The following is a 22,032-nucleotide window of genomic DNA, read 5'->3' as shown; positions in this document are numbered from 1 at the left end:
TGTCTAAATTTGCCATATTACAACTTACATCCATTGCTTATAGGTTTGTTCGCTGGTAACAAATGGATACAGTCTTATCCTACTAATGTGACCATACTTTCATGACAATTCCCTTAAGTTTCTTATTTTCCAGGCTAAATATGCCCAATTTCCTCTACCAGTTTTCATAAGAAACAGACTTGATTTTGTCATTCTTGGCCTACTCTGGAAGTTCTCTAGATTGACTGTATCAACTGAACACAACTCTAGATGAAGTTTCATGAAATAAGACTACAGTGGAATTGCCATTAGCCTTTCCTAGAAACTCAGTCTGTCAATGGAGGCCAGGTCTATTAAGGTTTTTTTGATTGACACACTACTGACTCAAATTGAACTGACCAACCATTAAAATCCCTATTTTGGGATTTTTTTTGTTTAACCATCTCCTTTCTATGTAATTGTAAAATTGATTTTTTGTACTTAAGTCAAGGATTTCACATTGATTTTCTTTTTAAATCATTCTGTTGTTTGGTATTGCTCTGAGAAATAGTCCTACTTTTTTTTACTTAGTCATATTGTGTCCCTGCACAAGCCATTCTGTGAGCCTCAGTTTCCTAATCTATAAAATGGAAAGAATAACTTCTATCCTGCTTACCTCACAGTCCTATTATTAATCTCAGGAACTCATATATAGGAAAATATTTTGTAGACTCTTAAAGTATAGCATAATTAATTGTTAATTATTATTTTAAATTGTCAGATAATGATTTGATGCTTTGATTTAAGGGCAGAAAATGTCTTGATTGCCTAACATTTAGAATTTGACTTTGAAATAAATTAGCTATTAATTTTTAAAAATTCTTTAACATTTTTATAATTTATTTTATGCCAAGTACTTTAAGATTACAAGTTCTGAATTACATTTTCTTTCTTTTCATTAAGTTACATTATATTTCATCACAGGCAAAGATTTTGAAATTATCCATTAAAATCAATTCATCCATCCTAATTATTGATTCTGTATCAAGATTTACTCCCTCCAAAAGGCCATTAAAATCCAATTCCAACATGTCATCACCAGGTCAATCAGGTGACACTAGGTTCTTTATGTCAGTGAAATATAATTGATAGCAGGTCATGCCAAGTTGGAAAGACTTTGAAGATGGACCTAGAAATCAGCAGTTGCATATTTTGTGAACCAGCCTATTTGAGTTTGATGATGCACAATATGAGAATTCTGGTAGCCGTGTGAGGGTTTTATTCAACCTTACTCCAGAGATTGTTCTGAAGTGTTATAATCTGTGTTAGTGGAGCGAAATAGCCACACTGAACAAGTCACAGATTCTTGGAGTTTTGAATTTTCTATCAAAGCAGAAAACTCTGCTTGACATAGTCCATGTCCACATTTTCAAAAATACTAAAACTTTATTCTTTGGCCAAGTTTCTGAACTTTCCTATAAAAGCATGGGGATGGAGATTGTCCCTGCCCCATTTCTTAATATGACTGAAAAGTGAAAAAGACAATGAGTCCCACATGGGTAGAACACATGACCAACTCTGTCCTCTTCTCTGCCTACAAGAGCAAAACCTTCTGAACCCAAAAGTTCTTCACTTTGGGGCATTTTGTTTTTTGATTGATCAACTTAAAATTTCTCACCTGTTTAAAGCTCCCAAGAATTACAATTAATTTATTTAGCTAGACAAGTGAGCATACCATTCCTTTCTTGACCTAATTACTGAAGAATCTCCATTTGGTAAAGGAATAACAAGTACAGATAATTTTGTTTGCAAATTTATAAATGTTTAACATGGTCTATTGATTGATTGAAGTGGGAATGGGAGTATTACTCCTTTTCAAGGTACTACTATCCTTGCCAACTATTTTCCTATATCCTCTTTCTCAGAGAAAGCTTTTAAAAGCCCCTGTACTCAGTGCCCCCACTGTGTCTCTCAGTCTTATTTTAATCCTTTGCAATTCGACTTTTGACTTCATCGAGTGATTGTAACTGATCTTTCTAAAGGAAAAGGGCCACCTCTTCATCTGAAGTAGGAAGGAGGAAGAAGATAGTGAAGGAAGATGTTTGAGTGATATGAGAAGAGAAAGGGAAAAGAAAAGAGCTCCCCATGAATAACCTAAATTTGGGGAATGAGCCTGGGAGGACTGAGAAGGGGGTAGAATGGGAGTCTTGAGGAAGAATAAAAAATAGAATATTTACTGTAGTGACTAGGTTTCTTTATCTCATCCAAACTGGAAATATATCTGTTCAAAGGTCCAACCCCACTATTTATTAGCATGGGAACTTTGACTAACTTCCAACTTGGGCTGATTTTGCCTTCCTTAGATGACCAGGGGTTCCCAGAAGGACTCACAATATTGGTATCAAACTTTGGTTTAGACACCCATATGGCTTAGCATACTACAACTCAAAATTCTTGTTTTAAAATGATCCTCCAGACTCAGCCTCCCCAAGTAGCAGGATGAATTTTTTTTAATTTAAATTTTATTTTATTTAATAATAACTTTGTATTGACAGAATCCATGCCAGGGTAATTTTTTACAACATTATCCCTTGCACTCGCTTATGTTTCGTTTTTTTCCCCTCCCTCCACCCCCCCCCCAAGATGGCAAGCAGTCCTATATATGTTAAATATGTTGCAGTATATCCTAGATACAATACATATTTGCAGAACTGAACAGTTCTCTTGTTGCACAGGGAGAATTGGATTCAGAAGGTAAAAATAACTCGGGAAGAAAATCAAAAATGCAAATAGCTCACATTCGTTTCCCAGTGTTCCTTCTTTGGGTGTAGCTGTTTCTGTCCATCATTTATCCATTGAAACTCAGGTCTCTTTGTCATAGAAATCCACTTCCATCAGAATACATCCTCATACAATATTGTTGTCGAAGTGTATAATGATCTCCTGGTTCTGTTCATCTCACTTAGCATCAGTCCATGTAGGTCTCTCCAAGCCTCTCTGTATTCATCCTGCTGGTCATTCCTTACAGAGCAATAATATTCCATAACATTCATATACCACAATTTACCCAGCCATTCTCCAATTGATGGGCATCCATTCATTTTCCAGTTTCTAGCCACTACAAACAGGGCTGCCACAAATATTTTGGTACATACAGGTCCCTTTCCCTTTTTTAGTATCTCTTTGGGGTATAAGCCCAATAGAAATACTGCTGGATCAAAGGGTATGCACATTTTGATAACTTTTTGGGCATAATTCCAGATTGCTCTCCAGAATGGTTGGATTCATTCACAACTCCACCAACAATGCATCAGTGTCCCCATTTTCCCGCATCCCCTCCAACATTCATCATTATTTTTTCCTGTCATCTTAGCCAATCTGACAGGTGTGTAGTGATATCTCAGAGTTGTCTTAATTTGCATTTCTCTGATCAATAGTGATTTGGAACACTCTTTCATGTGAGTGGTAATAGTTTCAATTTCATCATCTGAAAATTGTCTTTTCATATCCTTTGACCATTTATCAATTGGAGAATGGCTTGATTTTTTATAAATTTGAGCCAGTTCTCTAAATATTTTGGAAATGAGGCCTTTATCAGAATCTTTAATTGTAAAGATGTTTTCCCAGTTTGTTGCTTCCCTACTAATCTTGTTTGCATTCGTTCTGTTTGTACAAAGGCTTTTTAATTTGATATAATCAAAAATTTTCTATTTTGTGATCAGTAATGGTCTCTAGTTCATCTTTGGTCACAAATTTCTTTCTCCTCCACAAGTCTGAGAGATAAACTATCCTATGTTCCTCTAATTTATTTATAATCTCGTTCTTTATGCCTAGGTCATGGACCCATTTTGATCTTATCTTGGTATATGGTGTTAAGTGTGGATCCTTGCCTAATTTAGCAGGATGAAATTTTAAACAGATCACCATGACTATACTGTGTACAAACTTTGATACTCAATGCAATTGATTGCAAAATTCCTCAGTCCTTGTCTTTCAAATTGTCCTTTAGTAATTAGGTCACTTCCCAGCATTTCATCAACATTTATCTCCTTTGTATTATCTCTTAACTTGAGGGTCAAACCCTATTTTATTTCACTAATGTCTTACTTTGCACTTACCAATTTATTTTCCTCCTTTGTTAAAACTTATCTTTCTCCTCCATAGCTCAACTGATTTTCCTCCATCTGTTTCAATTTTTCTCCAGTTTCTTTCTTCCTCATTTAATCTTTCATCTTTGCAAACCCAAAAATTATTTCTCCATTTTTTTCACCATTTAAATTCATCCCAAATCTACCTTCTTTTCTAGTTCATTCTGCAACTTGGTCTTCTCTTTTAGAAGTTAAAAGTAACGGAAATAGGGATGGGAAGAACTTGGCAATAGTATTGTACTTTTATTGTACTTTTACTTTTACCTGGAAGATATGTATCCAGGAGAAAGTTTCTCAACTTTTTGAAATTTTAAATCTTTATTTCAATTATTTGTTGAAAATTAACAGCTTTCCACATTTTGGTGATATTACTATTTCAGTAGCATCTTTCTCAAAAGGAAAAGAAGAATTTTCATTGACTATGGATTCTAGTCCCTGAATTTGGAAACAAAATGTATCCATCCATCAAATCTCAACTCCCAGAATTTGCTTTCTATCTCCTTGATTTTTCTTATTGCCAATATTGGTATCAAACTTTAGTTTAGACAGTCATATGGCTTAGCCTACTACGACTCAAAATTCTTGTTTTAAAATGATGCCAGATTCACATTTTCATTACAAAATTTTGAAAGTCATCTGTAAAATACCTAATTGGGCTGAACATTTGGCATTCAAAAACTTCAACTGGAAGTAATTCTCATTTTCCTTTTTTTTTTTTCTAAACAAAATTTATAAAATTTTAGTTTGGGTTCTTTTAAAAGAGAATACAAACCAGACAGCCAGAGTTTTCTTCTTTTAAAGCTTCAAAGGCTTCATCTGGCATTATTTTAGGTCTGCTACCCTCAGCAGTGCATCTCCTTAAAGAGCAGTTTTGAAATGTTTCTTGTGGTCTGGATCAACTAATTCTTTCAAAAGCTCTTGACTCCTGCTCACTCCTAGGACAGAAAAGTTTCTTCAGCTCATCTCCCAAGCCATCATTTGAAGAGTATGGAAGTAGGCATGATTAAGTTATGCATTCCCCTGCTTCAACACATTCTTCTGTCTCTGTGTCTCTATCTCTTTCTCTGTCTGTCTCTGTCTTTATCACTCTCTCTGTCTCTATCTCTGTCTCTCTGTGTCTTTCTGGAGCTCTCTCTCTCTTTCTTTCTCTCTCTTTTTTTCTGTGTGTGTGTGTGTATCTCTTTCTGTTTCTGTCTGTCTCTCTCTACAAATCATCTAAACAAACTTTTTTCTCTGATTTTCATCTGAAGGGAGAATAGTAAGACTGAGCACCTAATTGGTAATCATTCCACTTTAGTACTTCAATAAAATGTTATTTTGGTCTAGGCTGACCACCCTTGGAAAGGGAATAATAAGAGACATTTAATTTAACTTTTAGTTTCCAGGAAAAAGACTGACATTATTTTGCTCTTAAAATAAGAGAATTTTTTCCATTACTATAATTCACCCAGAGAAAATTCTAAAGTTATATGTTTTAAAACTCATGGAATCACAAAATATCAGAATTTTAAAGAAGAAAATTCTAACATTATATATTTTAAAATTCATGGAATCATAAAATGTCAGAATTGTAAAGAACATTGGAATTAGGGTTGGAGATCATCTAGTACAACTCATGAGACAATATCCCAGACAAATAACTAATTAATGACAAAGGGCGCTTTATTTTGTTTTCAACCCATTTGTTCTATTTCCCCCACCTCTGTTCTGACATTCAAAAAAGACTTCCAGATGACCCCAATTATAGCCCAAAAATAGACAGAACTTCCCCGATGTCCACAGGGTCTTTGTTAATAACTCTTAAGTTCTTCCTTGAAGGTCATCACTCACCATCTTATCGATTCTCATGCCATATTTGAATATTTCATATGATTATAAATTATCCAACATTTTCTAGAAGACTTCCAGTGATAAATATACTGCCTCCTTGTTTGATTTTATAGGTCTTTTATTTCTAAATATGTAATAGCCATCTTCTACTCCTACAATGTAGTAGTTTGCCATTCCTTTTCTAGCTCATTTTACAGATGAGAGAACTGAGGCAAACATGATTAAGTGAATTGTTCAGGGTCAAATAGCTAGTAAGTATCTGAGATCAAATTTGAATTCAGATCTTCCTGACTCCAGGGCTGGTATTCTATTTAACAAATAGCTGCATTTGCTTGGTATATAGTGGGCATTTAATTAGTGCTAGCTGACATGACTTGACTGATTGGTTCAGTTTTATAATTTTATCACTGTGGAATATTCCATACTGCTGATAAATAACACAGGATGTACCACAATTTATTTCTTGTTATTCAATAGCTTCAATCATATCTAACTCTTCATGACCCCATTTAGGATTTTCTTGGCAAAGACATTGGAGTAGTTTGACATTTCCTTTTCCAGTTTATTTTACAAATGAGTAAATTGAGACAAATGAGATTCAGTGACTTGTCCAGGATTACCCAATATCACACTCCATTTCACCATTCATAACACAACCAAAAATAATATATCTCCCATCACACATAAACTAACACAACTATGTCCTTCCAGTCATTCAAGGATAGTCAGCATATTTGATTTCTTGCAATTTACAACCTTGTTATGTCTATGAAGATTTTCAAGGACTATGGCTTCATTCAGTGGTCAGATTGGTACTTTTGTTGCTAACTTATCTAGACTGGTTCTGAAACCATAGAAACAGATTATCCCTGGATCCATGTTTGAAATCTTGACTTGAAAGGACCTGTCAGAACTTGTGTTATACTTGGTATCACTTTTGAGAATCCAGAGTTACCTATAAAACATTGGAACAAAACTTTATGGGGGTGAAATAGAATATGATATTGAAAAGGGAGAAAAAATCCTTCATGTCATTGATTAAACTTGAACATAGTTCCACAACTCAATGGTTTCTTCAACAGAATAATTACTGCAATGTCTCTGTGGTCTCATCTGTTACTATTTTTTCCATTAATGTAAATTGCAAATCCATAGAAATGAAGTTCCCAGATAGCATGTGTTCAAGAAGTACACCTTATTCTAATGGTTGTGGCCTTTGAAAAGTCTAAAGGGAATTTTAAGATGCCTATCAGATTTGTGCTTTTTCAGAAAAAAAGATAACTCTGTATGTAAAATTGTACTTTTTTATATCTTTTCTTAGGGTTTTCCTGGAGACATTGGCATTCCTGGACAAAATGGCCCTGAAGGACCAAAGGTAAATTTTTATTATGTTGTAACTTGGAACTGTTAAAATTTGATGTTCAGAGTCTTCTGCACTCCAGGAATGGAGAGAACATGATAGAAATGGGAGAAAATTCCTTTATAACCCATAAAATAAATAGTGTCTGTGAACCATTTTACATTATACAGCTTGCTTCAAGATGTGTAAGAAGCAATTTCAAAGTCCATTTATCTCACGACTACGTTTTATCCAAAGCATGTTGTAAATCAGTAGAATCCAGGTAAGTGAACATGATTGTTCTCAGCTTGATCTTTAGGGTTTCCAAATTTGCAAAGCAGTTAAGTTATAGTGATGGAATCTCTTGGGGCAGGAAGGAGAAATAAAATATGAAAATAATCCAATCAACAATAACTGTTTTAGTTACTGAAGCCCTGAAACAATGGAAAGTAAAGCCATCATCTCAGTAAATTGGACTTGTTCCATGGCAAAGAAATGAGCACTGGTAGCTAACTAAAATAATTCAATCTAACCGTTCTTCATTCCCCATATTTTTAGTTATTTTAATGAAAATAATCAGCTCAAAGCATTCTTCCTTTCCTATATTGTTGATTATCTAAGAGAATATTCCCCTATCTCATTTACTTTTGTGTAGGCTACTAACTGTGTATTCAAAGAATAGCCAAAGTTTAATAATTACTAAAAATGGAAGACAATTAGAAAAGAGCCATCAACATTTTCTTTTAAAAAGTTCCATCACATTCTCATTGAAAGCTTATCAAAATCTGAGAAATTAATTTGTGAAATATGAACTCACTATTCTCCCACCACCAATGAAAATAATCATAATAATAACCAACATTAATAGAGTACTTACTAAATGCCGGGCATTGTGCTAAGTGCTTTACAATCATTATCTAAATTAAATCAACTTGTTACTTAATTGTACTATGAAGTTATTGTCTACCTATATGATTTCATTTATATGGTTTTTTCCTGATCATATGAAAGATTATCTTAAAGTGGTCAAAGTAGACATTCAAAAAATTTTAGCCTAATTCTCAAACATTTAGAATCTTAGAATCTTGGAGCTTTCAGAGACCTTAGATATCACTGTATCTGACACCACCACCCTCATTTTACAGATAAGGAAACTGAGGCCAGAGAGATGAAGGGACTTTTCCAAAGTCACATGGCTAGTAAATGACAGAGCCAGGACTAGAACCCAGGTATGCTGACTCCCTCAGTCTGGTGTATTTTTCCTGACACCACACATCTTTTGACTTTAGTTCCCATTACTTCACATAATGTCATAATACCTTAAATTTGTGTCATTTGCAAAGTATATTCATATGCCTGATCCTATTTGATATTTACAACCTTAAGATCTAAGTAGAATGGGATATTATCATCTCCATCTTAAAATTTAGGCTAACAGAGGTTTGCTGATTTGCCTAACGTCACATAGCTAGTAAGAATGAGAAACAGAAATTCCACACAGATCTTCTGATTCCCAGATTTCCATTACAACATGCAGCTTCCCTGTATAGAAGTTCCTGAGATTAATAAGAAAAGTAACTATGAAATTCTTTCTAAGATTGTCATCCTCTTGAGGGCAGGAATTGTGTACTTTTGTTCATCTTTGTTATCTTAGAGCAGTCTCTTATATGTTGGTAATAAGTATTTTAATTCCACTGAAATAAACCAATATTTAAAGGATTCTGTAGTAACAGACTAAGATTCCAAGATTCATTTGACAAATGGTTATGTAGTTTTCCAAAACTGTACATTCTTTCTTTGGAACTTTAGCCTCATGAAATACTACATTGGACAATCTGGTCTAAACAAGAATTGGTAGCTTACATTTGAGATGGAAAGTTACCAAATCCCAAAAGTTTCTTTATGCAGCTTATTATGCTAAACAGGGCATAACTGCCGGAGTCTAGAAATGTTAAGCATTAGAACTTAGTCTGCAACTGCCTAGAAATTTGAAGAATTCTCTCTCTATGGCTTCCGATTTTTAACTATTATCCATTCCTATATTTCTATATTGCCTCTCTCTGTCTGACTACTCTTTTTTCGGTAAAATTTCCATTAATTTTCAAAAAGGATATCCAACACAGGAGCAAGCAATGATAAAAATGAATGGAAACTCAAAAAAAAAATGGTTTGGGGCAGACTGTATTTAATTAAAATAAATATTGCTTTTACAAGGAATTCAATATGGTTTAGAGCCATCTATCTCACTGCCCCTCCCAGCTTTAAGCCTGAGACCTCACAGAAGGAACAATGAGAAAAGTTTGAGTCATTTGTATTAGATGTTTAAGTTGTTAACCAAATTTATTTTTCCTATCTACTTATGTATGAAAAGTTGTAAATATGATTAGAAAAAAAATAATTTAAAAAATAGGCTACAACAGGGCATTCAACTTTAACAGGTTGGCAATTGCCATCAATTGCAAGTATGATTGCAACAATTAGGTCACATGTGCTTCTATTTATTAATTTTATATCTATAGAGATGGCACCTCTGTTTCTATAGGATTTGTGTTGGGTTTTGTTTGGGGAGGTTTTTGGTTTAGAACTCTGATTTTATTGTTGGGTAGAAAACTCCGAGCAAGGAAGCTCCCTCTACTTGCAGATCTATAGCTACTTAGATAGATAGATAGATAGATAGATAGATAGATGGATAGATATTTACTTTGAAATTAAATAGAAAAAGGCAAAAAAAATTTCCACAACACTTCCATATATACAGCACAACATAGAAAGAAGATTCCATTTCACTCTGTTTTTTTTTTATTATCATTTTCAAAGCCACTCTTCTGTGCTTCCACCTTTTCTTTTGTTCTCTTCTATGCACTTTTTTCTTCTTCCCCTTCACCGTACCATACAAAAATCTACCATGCCCCTTGATCCAACAATCCTTTTATTAGAGCTATTCCTAAAGATAATCAGGGGAAAATAAAAATGTACATGTTCTCAAATATTTGTAGCAGTTGTCATTTGTGATGGAAAAGAGCTAGAAATTGAAGAAATAATGTTCATCAGTTGGAGAATAGATAAACAAGTTGTGACATATGATCAAGATCATGTACTATTGTGCTGTAAGAAATAATGAGATAGTTGATTTTGCAAAAACTTGGAAAAATTTGCAAGAAATAATGGAGTAAAATAATAACCAAGAATGCAGTGTATGCAGAAACAGCAATATTGTACTAAGAACAACCAAGTCATTATATTCTAAGAAAATTTCTTGGGGCAAAAAGATTTGAGTGACTTTCCCAAGAATATACAACCGAAGTATGTGTCAGAGGCAGGACCCGACTCCCAGTCCTGAGAAATAGAGTATTATGAGTGAAGAACAGAGAGACCAGTTTGGCTGAATTGCAAAGCATGAGATGGAGAATAATATCCAATGAGTCTGGAAAAGTAGGTTGGAATCAAGTTATAAAGGATTTTAAAAGCTAAGCAGAGATATTTATATTCATTATAAGGACAATAGAAAGCCATTGGCTTGAATTAAATGGTCAAGTCTCTGCTTAAGGAAAATTTGTATGGCAGAAAAATGGTAAGGAACTTGAAGCAAAGATGCTAATTAGGAAGCTGTTACAATAATCTAGGCAAGACATAATGAAGGTTTGGAATGAATTGGTAGTTGTGTGAGTAGAGAGAATGGAGAAAAGAGATCTAACACAAAAGATGTCTTGATAGGTAAGGTGAGGGACAGGGAGAAGTCAAGGATGACACTAAAATTAAAAACCTAATTTACTGGAAGGATGCTGGTACCTTCTAGAGAAATAAGGACATTTGGAAAATGATAAGAGTTGGGGAAAGGATAATGAGTTTAGTTTTAGGGTTGTTGAATTAAAAATACCTTTGTGACATTCAGGTTGAAATACCCAATAAGCAGTTTGTGATGGAGCTGAAACTTGGTCATGATAGGAGCTCAGTTCCTAGTTCTGAGAGTCATATGCATAAAGATGTAAGTTAAATCCATGGGAAGTGATGAAGTAACTGAAAGGAAAAGACTATAAATGGAGAAAAGAACAAAACTCAGAACAGAACCTTGGGGAATATTTGCATTTAGGGAATGTGATGTGAATAATGATCCAGCAAAAGAGACTGAGATCAAGAAGTTAATATGTGAACCAAAAGAGAGCAGTATCATGGGAACTTAAGAGAGAGTGCCTAAGAGGAGAAAGTCGTCAACAGTGTCAAGTGCACTACACAGGAAAGATTTGTACAGAGAAAAGACCATTAATTAAAAGATCATTGGTAAATTTGAAGAGCAGTTTCAGTTGAGTGATCAGGTCAGAGGAATGCAAACTGGTGAGAAGTGAATGAGAGAAAGGCAGTAAATACGGGCTATAAGTGGACAAGTATTTTCAAATAGTTTGGCTTAAAACAGGGGTGGGGGTGGGAAATGAGATATAAGATAAGGAATGGTAGTTTTCAGAGATTTTTAAGGTGCTTTGAGTGAGTTTAAAAGCAATAAGGAAAGCGTTAGTTGACAGAGAGAAGTTGAAGATTCAAGAGAGGGAGAAAATGAGGGTACAATCTTCTGGAAAAGACAAAAAGGGATCAGATTAAAGGTGTGTATAAAGAAGTTAGCCTTTGCTAAGAAAAGGACTGTCAGACACTGGGTGGGGGAAAGACAGTATGAGAATGTCAATGGGTTTTAAGATGGAGGGAAAAGGGGGAAATGCAACTCTTGGCAAAAGGGATTTGATTTTTTTTCAGTGAAGCAAGGCTCAAGCATCTAAACTGAAACTGGTGGAGAAGAGAGATGGAAGGAAGAGATATAAGTATTTTCAATAAGAAGAGAAGGCTTGGAATAGCTCCCATGCAGCGTGTGATAGGGAATCATTTAGGGAAGAAAAGGACTACTTTGATTAAAAACCTAATTAGGGTTGAATACCATGAATTTCTAATCTAATGGAGCTTGGTGGGTTCTGCTAGAATTTGTGTTCATAAGTAGCTAGCTAGATGGCTCTAAAGTTTGGAGCACTTGAGTTCAAATACAGTCTCAGACACTTAACATTTACTAGCTGTGTGACCCTGAACAAGTCACTTAATCCCAATTGCTTTGCCAAAAAAAAAAAAAAAAAATGAAAAAAATGATTTTATACTTTAAGATTTGTGTTCTACCGGAGTAGTCCTTGATATATCAGTCTCATCAGAGAGCCTCACCATATACCTCACCATGATAATATACTAGATTTTTCAAGGCATATATTGATGATCCTTTAAAAAAAAAAAAACTGGCTTCATAGTTTATTCAGACAACTAAGTGATACACTTAGTAGAGTATTCGTCTTAGAGATTTAGGTTCAAATCTTGAGTAGAACATTTACTAACTGAATGGCCTTGAGTATGTCATTTAACTCTCTCAGGCTCAGTTTCTTCATCTGAAAACTGGGTATAATAATCACTTCAATCTAAGGTAACTCCATTTTACAGTCAAGTTGAATTGTTTTCAAGACATCCTGACATTGCTCTAAAGATAGTCCTTCAAATTCTATTAATTGCCCAAAACTCAAAATAGGATTAGAAACTTTTGTAGAGCATAAGTTTATTAATTGTGCAAATAATTTTATATACTTGACTCACTAAGTCTTATTGAGAGCTACAAACTATAATAAACATATAGGGGCTTACTTTATTAGAGCAATCATTTGTCATTGCACAGGCAGCATTCAGTCAGTCAATGTTTTCTGAGTGGATGCCTATTTACATACAAAGTTTTATTTAGGCTCACAAAAAACCATAAAACACAATATTTATCAACACTGTTATAATCTATTTAGAGATTATAACAACTATAATGTTGTTACAATAGTAGCCAAGAGATCTCCTTTTTCTAGTTAAAAATATGGATTTTTTTAAAAAATGAAGATGTAACTGAAGTGTCCCAACTTTCCTAGTATTCTTCCAGCATTCTGACATTGCTTCACCCATCTTTTGGTCTCTTGGCCTGGCAGCTGGAGAACATCGACATACTACTGTCAGGTCTTTTGAGGATTATACAGACAAGAACTGAGAGGGATACAGTGATGACTGAGTTGCCTTTGTCCTCTCAGTTTTTGATCTGTGGCAATGAGGCTGGCTATGTTAGCATATTATCAATATATTATTTCCGTGCTGGAAGTCACAAGGTTAGATGAATGTACAAGAAACAAACTAGTACACTCAAACTCCTACATCTGAGACCCTAAGGCGCCATCATGCATCCTCTGATTCCTACCACCAATATGAAAGCTTAGATATCTCTTTAATCTCTGGGTGAGCACTTGGTCATGAATTAACTATATTTACCCCACTTCCTTTCACAAGGAGATAGAATGCCTAATTGATATCTCCAATTCTATACTGTATTAGGAGGTAAATGAGAAAGAGAAAGAAAGACAGACCAGTCAACCAAATCACATGATTAGGTGCTAAAGGTTAAGAGATTTCTGCTTTTGCAAGAATCTGGATCCAAAGGCTTGATGAGATGTGCAATCTGTGTGTTACATAGAAGAAGTTTTTTTCTGCTTTTATTTTCTTCTATTTAGTCCAATTTAATTTTTACTAAGATAATGATCCTCAATGAAAGGCTTTTGATGGATTGTGTTTTAGGAAGGGAAGGGAAGGGTGACCATTTGGAACTAAGCATTTGAAAAACATACTTCTAGACCATCATGAATTTGTCTTTTATTTTCTATCTTGACAACCGTATTTCAATGTAACTGGTTTCCTTCATAATTCTATATATCTTATTTTATGCTTTTAAAAACATTATTCTAAAGCATGGCTTCTTAAACTTTTTCCATTTCCATTCCAAAAATGGAAAAATTTTCCATTTTCCCCTTTTCATCTCTTGGCCATGTCACTTTCAAAGAGTTTCTGAACTCGAGCCCTAGCTCGAGAGAGGCATTAACTTAACTCTCTTACCTGAGAAATGACAGTTGTGAAAAAGGGATCCATGTGGCTAAATGGTGGGAAGACTGCTTCCTCTGTAAAAGAGTTAAAAATTCCTGAAAGCTAGTCCCCTGGGTAGAGAAGGGGAGATTTCTTGGATAAAGTTGAATTCCAGAAGTATCCCAGACACTAACTTTTATGATAGAGAGTGAATTTTCTGGACAATGTCAATTTCCTAGAAATTCAGGAGCTAAATCTTCTATAAAGAAAATCTTCATACAGCCCTACAATTGGAGAAATAGTAATAGACTGAGTCATGATAAAGGGAAATGAAAAGCCTTTGCTTTACTCCTTATTTGTAGTGTGAGATCTGTGAGAGAAGTTTCCTTCTCTCCCTCTCTAAGTTTGTTTTTCTTGTTTTTCTTTTCTCTCTCAATCGAAAATTCTGTTGTCTTTGTTAGGGAACAAGGACAATTTCTTTTTCAATATTTTATCTATGTAACCTCAACACCTTTCAAATAAGACACAATAAATTCTTGGTGAATTAGATTTAATTAATTTCTAAGTACTAGGCAACTAGTTATACATTCCCACACCACCACCTAATGGCAAAAGCAAAAGTCTGCTCGTCATTTTTTATGAGTACTAGTGAGGAATGCCTATTTCTAATGGATTTTTTAAATCAGATATTTCACCTGATTTTACTCATCAGTCATGAGAATTTACATTGAAAGCATGTAGGTGGTTTGTTTATATTAGTAGACTTTAAAACAATAATTTACAAGCATTTAGATTGTCATAGTTCATAAGATTTTGATATGCTTACAAAATAATACTTTTAAAAGTTATCTATAAATACATGAAATTTTAATGATGTTATCATACAAGATAAATATATAGATACAAAGATATACAAATCATATCTAGAGAAACAGCAAAATAATAAGTAGAAAAATTTATCCAAAGTTAAAGTCTTTATGTTGATTTATACTGAAATTAAATAGAAAGGAGAGGCTGGAAGAGATTGTGAAAGATTTTGAATAATGAGCTAAGGACATTTATCATGTAAATAATAGGGAACCACCAGAGACCTTTATAAATGAGAATAACATAACTTAAAATGGTGTTTTAGGAAGATTAATTTGAAAGCAAGGTATAAGAGAGCTTGATGGGAAAAAAAGTAGAAGGAAGAGACTGTCATCCTTTTCCTTTCAGTGAGTGTAGGCTGACCTTGGTAGACATCAGCACATGGAACCTTGTTCTTTGTGCCACAGAATAATCCTTATAAGAACCATAACTACTATAATAGTAATAATTGTTGACCCTTACAAAGCTCACACTTTGAGTAAGTCATCTAACTTCTATGGACCTTAATTTCCTCATTTTTAAAATATGGGTAAATTATCTCTAAAATTCTCTTTAGCACAATGTTTTGATTTGTTTTTTGTATCCATGTACAAAATCATAGGATGTTTAGTGCCCTCTAGTGGACATTTATGAAACTCAATGTTACAATTCTCCCTGTCATTTTCAAAGAATACATTTAAAATCATAGAATTTTAGTTTTAATTAAAGCACTTTAGTTTTCTGTGTAGGAAAATTTTAAAATAATAACTTATAAGAAGTTGAATTTGTAACAGTTCAAAAGCTGCTAACAGATCAAGAATGCTACCAAGCTGAAAAAAATGAAAAGTTGAATAAATATGCATAGTGTAGAACAAAGCTTTTTTTTCAGAGACCAAACTTTATTTAACTCTGTACCTTCTGGCTAGTGAATAGTGAATAGTTAATCTCTTTTTTAAAATTACTAATAAAATTCAAGCTTTTATTTTATTATATCAATAAACCTTTTCTGAATACTATAGACCATACTCTTTTCAAAATAGGAAAACATATAATTTAAGTCTGAGAGTACTGACACAACATGGTAGATGTGAAAAACCACAAGATTTGGAGAGGGAAGAACTGAGTTCAAACACAAGCTCTACTTTTTTAATTCCTGTGTGATCTTGGTCATATTATTTAGCCAGTTTATATCTTAGTCTCCTCATCTGTAAAATGAAGTAAGGTTGACATTAACTCAATTTCCTTACATTTCTTAAGTTCTATAATCTTACTCTATTCAAAGCTCAATTCTCTAATAAAGGTCACCACCTCTGAGGACTATTTCACTTTTGTCTATGGGTCCCCAGTATTTTTAGATGTAGTAAATGCTTTAAAATGTTCCTTAAAGTGTTTAGTTGATTGATATACAATGCTTAAAAACTTATTGTGGATTCTTGTTTTGCTTTTCAGGGACTTCTGGGCAATCGAGGTCCTCCAGGACCTCCGGGTCCCAAAGGAACTGAGGTATGAGGAAAAATTAGTGTCCACTCAGCATCTTTTCTTGCTTATTTTTCCCTTTTTTCTGTAGACCTTAAAATCTTGCTTATAAGAAATGTTACTGTGGGATGTGTCATTTTTGCCATGGAGGATTTCAAGTTTCCATTCCATTTTGGCAGGTATTAAATGGAGTTCTCAGTCATTTCTTAGTGCTCTGTATTCACTAAGGGATTGATGTCAGTGGTCTCCATGGCATGCTTACAGAATATGGATTCAACATTTCATAATGTTCCAAAATTTAAATCATGTTTATCATTTTGTATTTTCAGCTTAAGGAGTCTTCTTTTTAAGTGTTATAGAAGAAATGTCCATGAATCAAGTTAAATAGAATAGATTATACTGCTAAATAGATTTCTCTATAAGTTGTTCAGACATAGTAAGTCATATGCACAAAACATCCAAAAAAGAAAGAAGACTTTTTTCTTTGTGAATGAATCATTTGATAGCATATAAAATATTTAGCATTACTTTTGATGTTTTTGATGTTTTGAAGTAAACTATTAACAATAATTTAGTTTTCTGTATAGATAATCATTTCCTTTTAAGTTTATATCTAAGAAGTAAGCAGGTGATTTGAAATGCACTGTTAATAGATGATTTAGCCTTCTAAACATGGAGCATATTAGAGTATAAGCGGTTGAGCAATATTTGAAAATTTGCTAAGAGAAAATATCCTTATCGGCTCTTTGCTAGAGTCAATATTCTGTTAGGGAAAGGACTTCATGTACAAATCATGTGCCCTAATGTTATAATAGAGAGTTTCAAGTAAATAGACTAACCGAGTTCTCTCATTTAGAGATTAAAATCAATTCATTAATTGATTATGCTATTGATTACCAATTCTAGTTTTTCAATATCCTATGATATTATAAAACTTTTAAAATATAAGAAAATATCCCTTTCATTATCTTTTTAATCTACTTTAAATTTTAAGGAATGTGTGTGTCTTATAGCATTTTTAAGGATTGTTACACTCAAAAATACCTGACAGGGGAGTCACAACTCCAAAAAAGGTTGAAAATCATTATACTATCAATGTTTCAAAATGACTTCAAATTTCTTCAGAAGTAGGGAAAATAATAATTTGTGAATTTGTAAATACTTTCTTTAAAGTAACAAGCTTTAATTATTTTTTTTTAGGGAGAAGAAGGACCAGTTGGACCCTTTGGAGAGCTGGGTCCACGAGTAGGTATCACAGAAAGAATATTTTTGAAAACCAGAAATGCTTCTCCAGAACAGAAATCCATATTTTACATAATAGAGTATAAATAACCAGAGTATAATTTAGTCTAAAACAATTTTTAAAAAAGTAAAAGCAGAGATTAACCACTTGAATTCTTTGGGGACTTATTAAAGAATAATATAAACCTGTTAAATACTTACTCCTTTCTCTAATAGCCTTAGCTACTTATGCAAAGCATGTCTAATGTTTCTCTAAATTTTCTATCATGATAGATATTTTAGCTATTCTGACAGATAATCTACTTTTTGTGTGGGTCAACAAAACTGCAAAAAACAAAAATGTACTTTTGACTATCAATCCTTTAAGGAAGTTTGCTTGTTTAACTTATAAGGTACTTTCAAGTTCTATAAATAGACTTTAAACTGTTTTTGGTATAATTAATTTCCTACCCCTAAAAATGTATTAATGAATCAGCTTAGTGACTTAGTGACTTGAGGATTTGAGGAGCATCCATTAAAACTTGACTCAAAAGTTCCTCATCTTTCTTTTATAATAAGGAATAGAATGGAAGTTCTCCATAGTTATGTGCCTTTTCAGAAATAATCATTTCTCTGCCCCTGATTACTATTAGGTCACTACCTCTTTGGGAGAAATGAAACTAATTTGAAATTTTTATTTTATTTTTATTTTTTAAATTTTTAAATTATTTTTATTTTAGAGAAATTAGAATTATTACAAATGAATAGAAACTGCATCAGTGACTCATTATCTTAAGAAAATAGATGAACCTTGTCTTGTGCAATTCAGAGGGCTTGCATTCTCAAAGTTAAAGAAATGTAGTGTTTGGGGGATTGTTGAGTTTTGTTTTATTTTGTGTTTTTGCTTTCCTTTATACTATTAAAATAAAAATGAACAGATATTTATTCTTAGTAGAATTCTTTCTGTGATAGAAAGAATGCATGGTATTTCAGAAGATTATTCAGAAGTCATTTGATTAGTTTGTAAAGCTAACAGTGCTACTTCTACTATTGGGGGAATAAATGTGTAAGACCATATCTACCTAACAAAAAAAATGAAGTATAGATTTAGATATTTTCCTTTTAACTGGACAAGCAAAACTTCTTCATTCAGGCCCCAAAATTAATTTCTTAATTTAAATTATACTACTTTTTTGTCTCCATTAATTCATTTTAAATTCAACAAATACTTATGAAAGGCGAGGTAGCATATAGCATAGCAGATGGAACACTGGACTAAAAGCCAGGAAGATCTAAAATCAGACCTTTATCCACTGGACTGTAACCCAGTTCAGATTCTGCCTCTGGCCCTCATTACATTGGGGATGATTTGATTATGGTCACTTAGCTATTCAGAGCCTTAGTTCTCTCATCTCTAAAATGGACATAATAATAATTGCAGTAATTATACTGAGGTTCTTACATGGAAAGCACTTTATAGCCTTTAAAATGCTCCATAAATGTGAATTATTATTATTTAGCAACAATTATAGACCTGTGTTGGGCACAGAAGATATATATATTTTTAAATGACACAATTCCTGTCTTCTAGGAAGTTGTAGTCTAATGGAGGTGGTAGATGAGGAAAGCAAAGATAATAAGATGTTTTTAATTTACATCTTCCTATCTCTCATTCCTTTCTATCCCCTACGCCTAGCAAAGAGGCTTGTATATATTAGGTAATTAATGTGTTTGTTGAATTGAGAAAGTGGCCTTATAGAGTAGGAGGACACTTCTTCTTCTCAGACTGTACTAAGGACAGAGGACACACAAAGATATAGAGATATATAGCTTTGGGTCTCAAGATAAATGGCTTCAACTTTCCCAATAAAGACTACTGGCTTTGATGTTGGAGGATGTGGGATTATATCCTAGCTCTACCACTTCCTAAGCTTGTTTCCTTAAAAAAAAAAAGTCCTTTCCTCTCTGAGCTTCATTTTTCTCATCTGTAAAAGTAACTGGGTTAAACTAGAGGGCCTTGAAGTTCTCCTCCTGCCCTAAATCATATGATCCTGTTTTCTTGATAGCAACTTTATGAAGCAATTCCAAGGACCCCAAATTCAGAACCTTCAGGTTCTGTTAAATAAGATTCAATTGAAATAATTGAATCTTTGTCAAATATTTATGTTGGCTGCCAAAAGAAATAAAAATGTCACAAATCTCAAGAGATAACTTTTCAAACTTTTAAAATGTCAATTTGGGAAATAATCTTTTTTTTTTCTGTCCCTTTGCATCATAGGGAAAACCAGGTCGAAAGGGATATGCAGGTGAACCTGGACCAGATGGCTTGAAGGTACAACTTTTGTGTAATTCATAGATTTGGGGAGGGGAGAGAAAGGAGAGAAGAAAGAGGGAGAGAGGGGGAAAGAAGGGAAGGGGAAGAAGGAAGAGGGAAAGAGAGGATAAAGACAGAGAGACAAAGGGATACTGATAGAGACAGAAAGAGGGAGGGAGAGAGGAATGAAGGAAGGGAGAAAAGGAGAGGGAGAGAGAGACATGGAGGAAGGGAAGAAGGGAGAGAGGAAGAGAAAATGAGAATATGGAGACCTGAAAGAAATTAAATTAACCTTAAAAATACAAGATTTCTATCTTCACTGGAATGGATGCTGTCTCCATTATTGCAGATTACAAAACCATAAGTTCTTTAAGAATTACTGTGTCTTAAAAACTCATTCTTTGCACAACCAGGTCACAATGCTCTCCAAATAGCTAGACTTATGCTTGAGTCACTGGCCTCCCACTAAAGTAGAAATTAAAGAATGTTGATACCTAAAGAATTTTAAAATATTATTTGAGTAGTAATGAAAAAAGTCAACATAAATATTTATACTATTTTTCTGAAAGCTATTAATTATCATTTCTATCAGATTTATTTAAGTCCTTTGCAGCTCAGAATCTCTGACTCTACTAGCATTTCTGTGATACCAAATAATAAAGAATAAGAGTTAGTGAATAGTTTCTCTAAAATTCTGTTCAACCATTCTTATAGTCTTAAATATGTAACAGTGGAAATTATGTTACTTTGTGTGTTACAAAGTGGAAATTTCCAACATTCTATTAACCAGATAATTCTATTAACTGGTATCCCCAAGCTGGTCCTTAAACAGGCCTACAGTATAATGATAATGTTGTTTCATAATGTTGGATTCTTTTAAGTTTCTAAAGTGTCTATTGGAGTAGCAAAATATTAAATTCTTTTTGGTCCCTTTAATGTTAGATAAGATCATATAAAGTACTATTTTATCAAATAGAATATAGCATCTATTTGCCTTCTGAGACCAATATTGGGGGTTTGTACTTTCTATTTCACTTTTCAGTTAAAAAAAAAAGTTGTGAAGAGGAGTAAGAGAAGTACCAGGGGCAGCTAGATGTATAGTGAATAGAGTACTGAACCTAGAGGAAGAAAGATCTGATCTGGTTTTAGAAATTTGTTAGCTTCATAATCTTGAAAATGTTCCTTAACCTCTTTTAGACTCACTCTTCTTGCCTATAAAATGTGTATAATACCAAGTTTCTCCCAAGGTTCTTATGAGGATTAAATAAAATCATATTTGTGAAAGTGCTTTGCAAACTTTAAAGCTCCACATAAATGCTGTCAGTATTTTAACAAAGGAGAAGAAAATATTGTACAAGTGTGATGATGAAGACTGGAGGTTAATTTTTTGACAAGGTGGGATTTGAGAGGACTTGAAAAGAAATTGAGGGAGGAGGAAAAGGGTTGAGGTGAAGGAGAAGATATAAAGAACTGGAAGGGAAGGAATCACACAGCAAAGGGGCAAAAATTCAGAAAAAAGAAGAAGAATAGAAAGAAAAGAGCTCAGGATGAAGAAAGATATAAGAACTAGAAGCAGAGAATTAATAAGACAAAGTTAAGTAAATTTGGCAGTGTAAGATAAGAGGAAAATGGAGTTCTTTTAATGAAAAGAAAGGTAAAAAAATATAAGGACATGGGAAATACAAGACTTCCACAGAAGCTTTTCAGGGAAACTATGACCTAGCAGGTTCAATAACTGAGAATCTCACTTCCAGAAAGTATGGAAAGAAGGCAAAAATCTGTAATCATCTGTATAGAGTGTGAGATATCTATATCTGGAAAAAAAATCTAAGCATCACATACTCTGCTAATTATGGCAGTCTTCCCCTTCACATACTTATAAAGTCCCTTGTCCTATTTGTTTGTAGCTCTTTCAGAGTCTTTATGAGTCAAACTGTTTAGGGAAATCTGTAACTCCTGTGTTTTTACTCTCCCTCACCTTGTTAAGAGCTAATGAC

General features: G+C 33.6%; 1 protein-coding gene across 1 annotated transcript in view; it reads left to right on the top strand.

Moving 5' to 3' along the window:
- COL24A1 (collagen type XXIV alpha 1 chain) overlaps positions 1-22,032 on the top strand; it is a 354,155-nt gene that overhangs the window by 167,343 nt on the left and 164,780 nt on the right. Inside the window, exons 21-24 of the mRNA XM_051999253.1 lie at positions 7,258-7,311; positions 16,474-16,527; positions 17,701-17,745; positions 20,000-20,053. Of these exons, the coding sequence (XP_051855213.1) occupies positions 7,258-7,311; positions 16,474-16,527; positions 17,701-17,745; positions 20,000-20,053 (207 nt within the window). The remainder of the gene's footprint in view (positions 1-7,257; positions 7,312-16,473; positions 16,528-17,700; positions 17,746-19,999; positions 20,054-22,032) is intronic.

This window comes from Antechinus flavipes, chromosome 4 (genome assembly GCF_016432865.1).
Source record: "Antechinus flavipes isolate AdamAnt ecotype Samford, QLD, Australia chromosome 4, AdamAnt_v2, whole genome shotgun sequence".
NCBI classification, from domain to species: domain Eukaryota; kingdom Metazoa; phylum Chordata; class Mammalia; order Dasyuromorphia; family Dasyuridae; genus Antechinus; species Antechinus flavipes.
The sequence above is the reverse complement of the archived record's forward strand: the minus strand, read 5'-3'. Positions and strand labels throughout refer to the sequence as shown.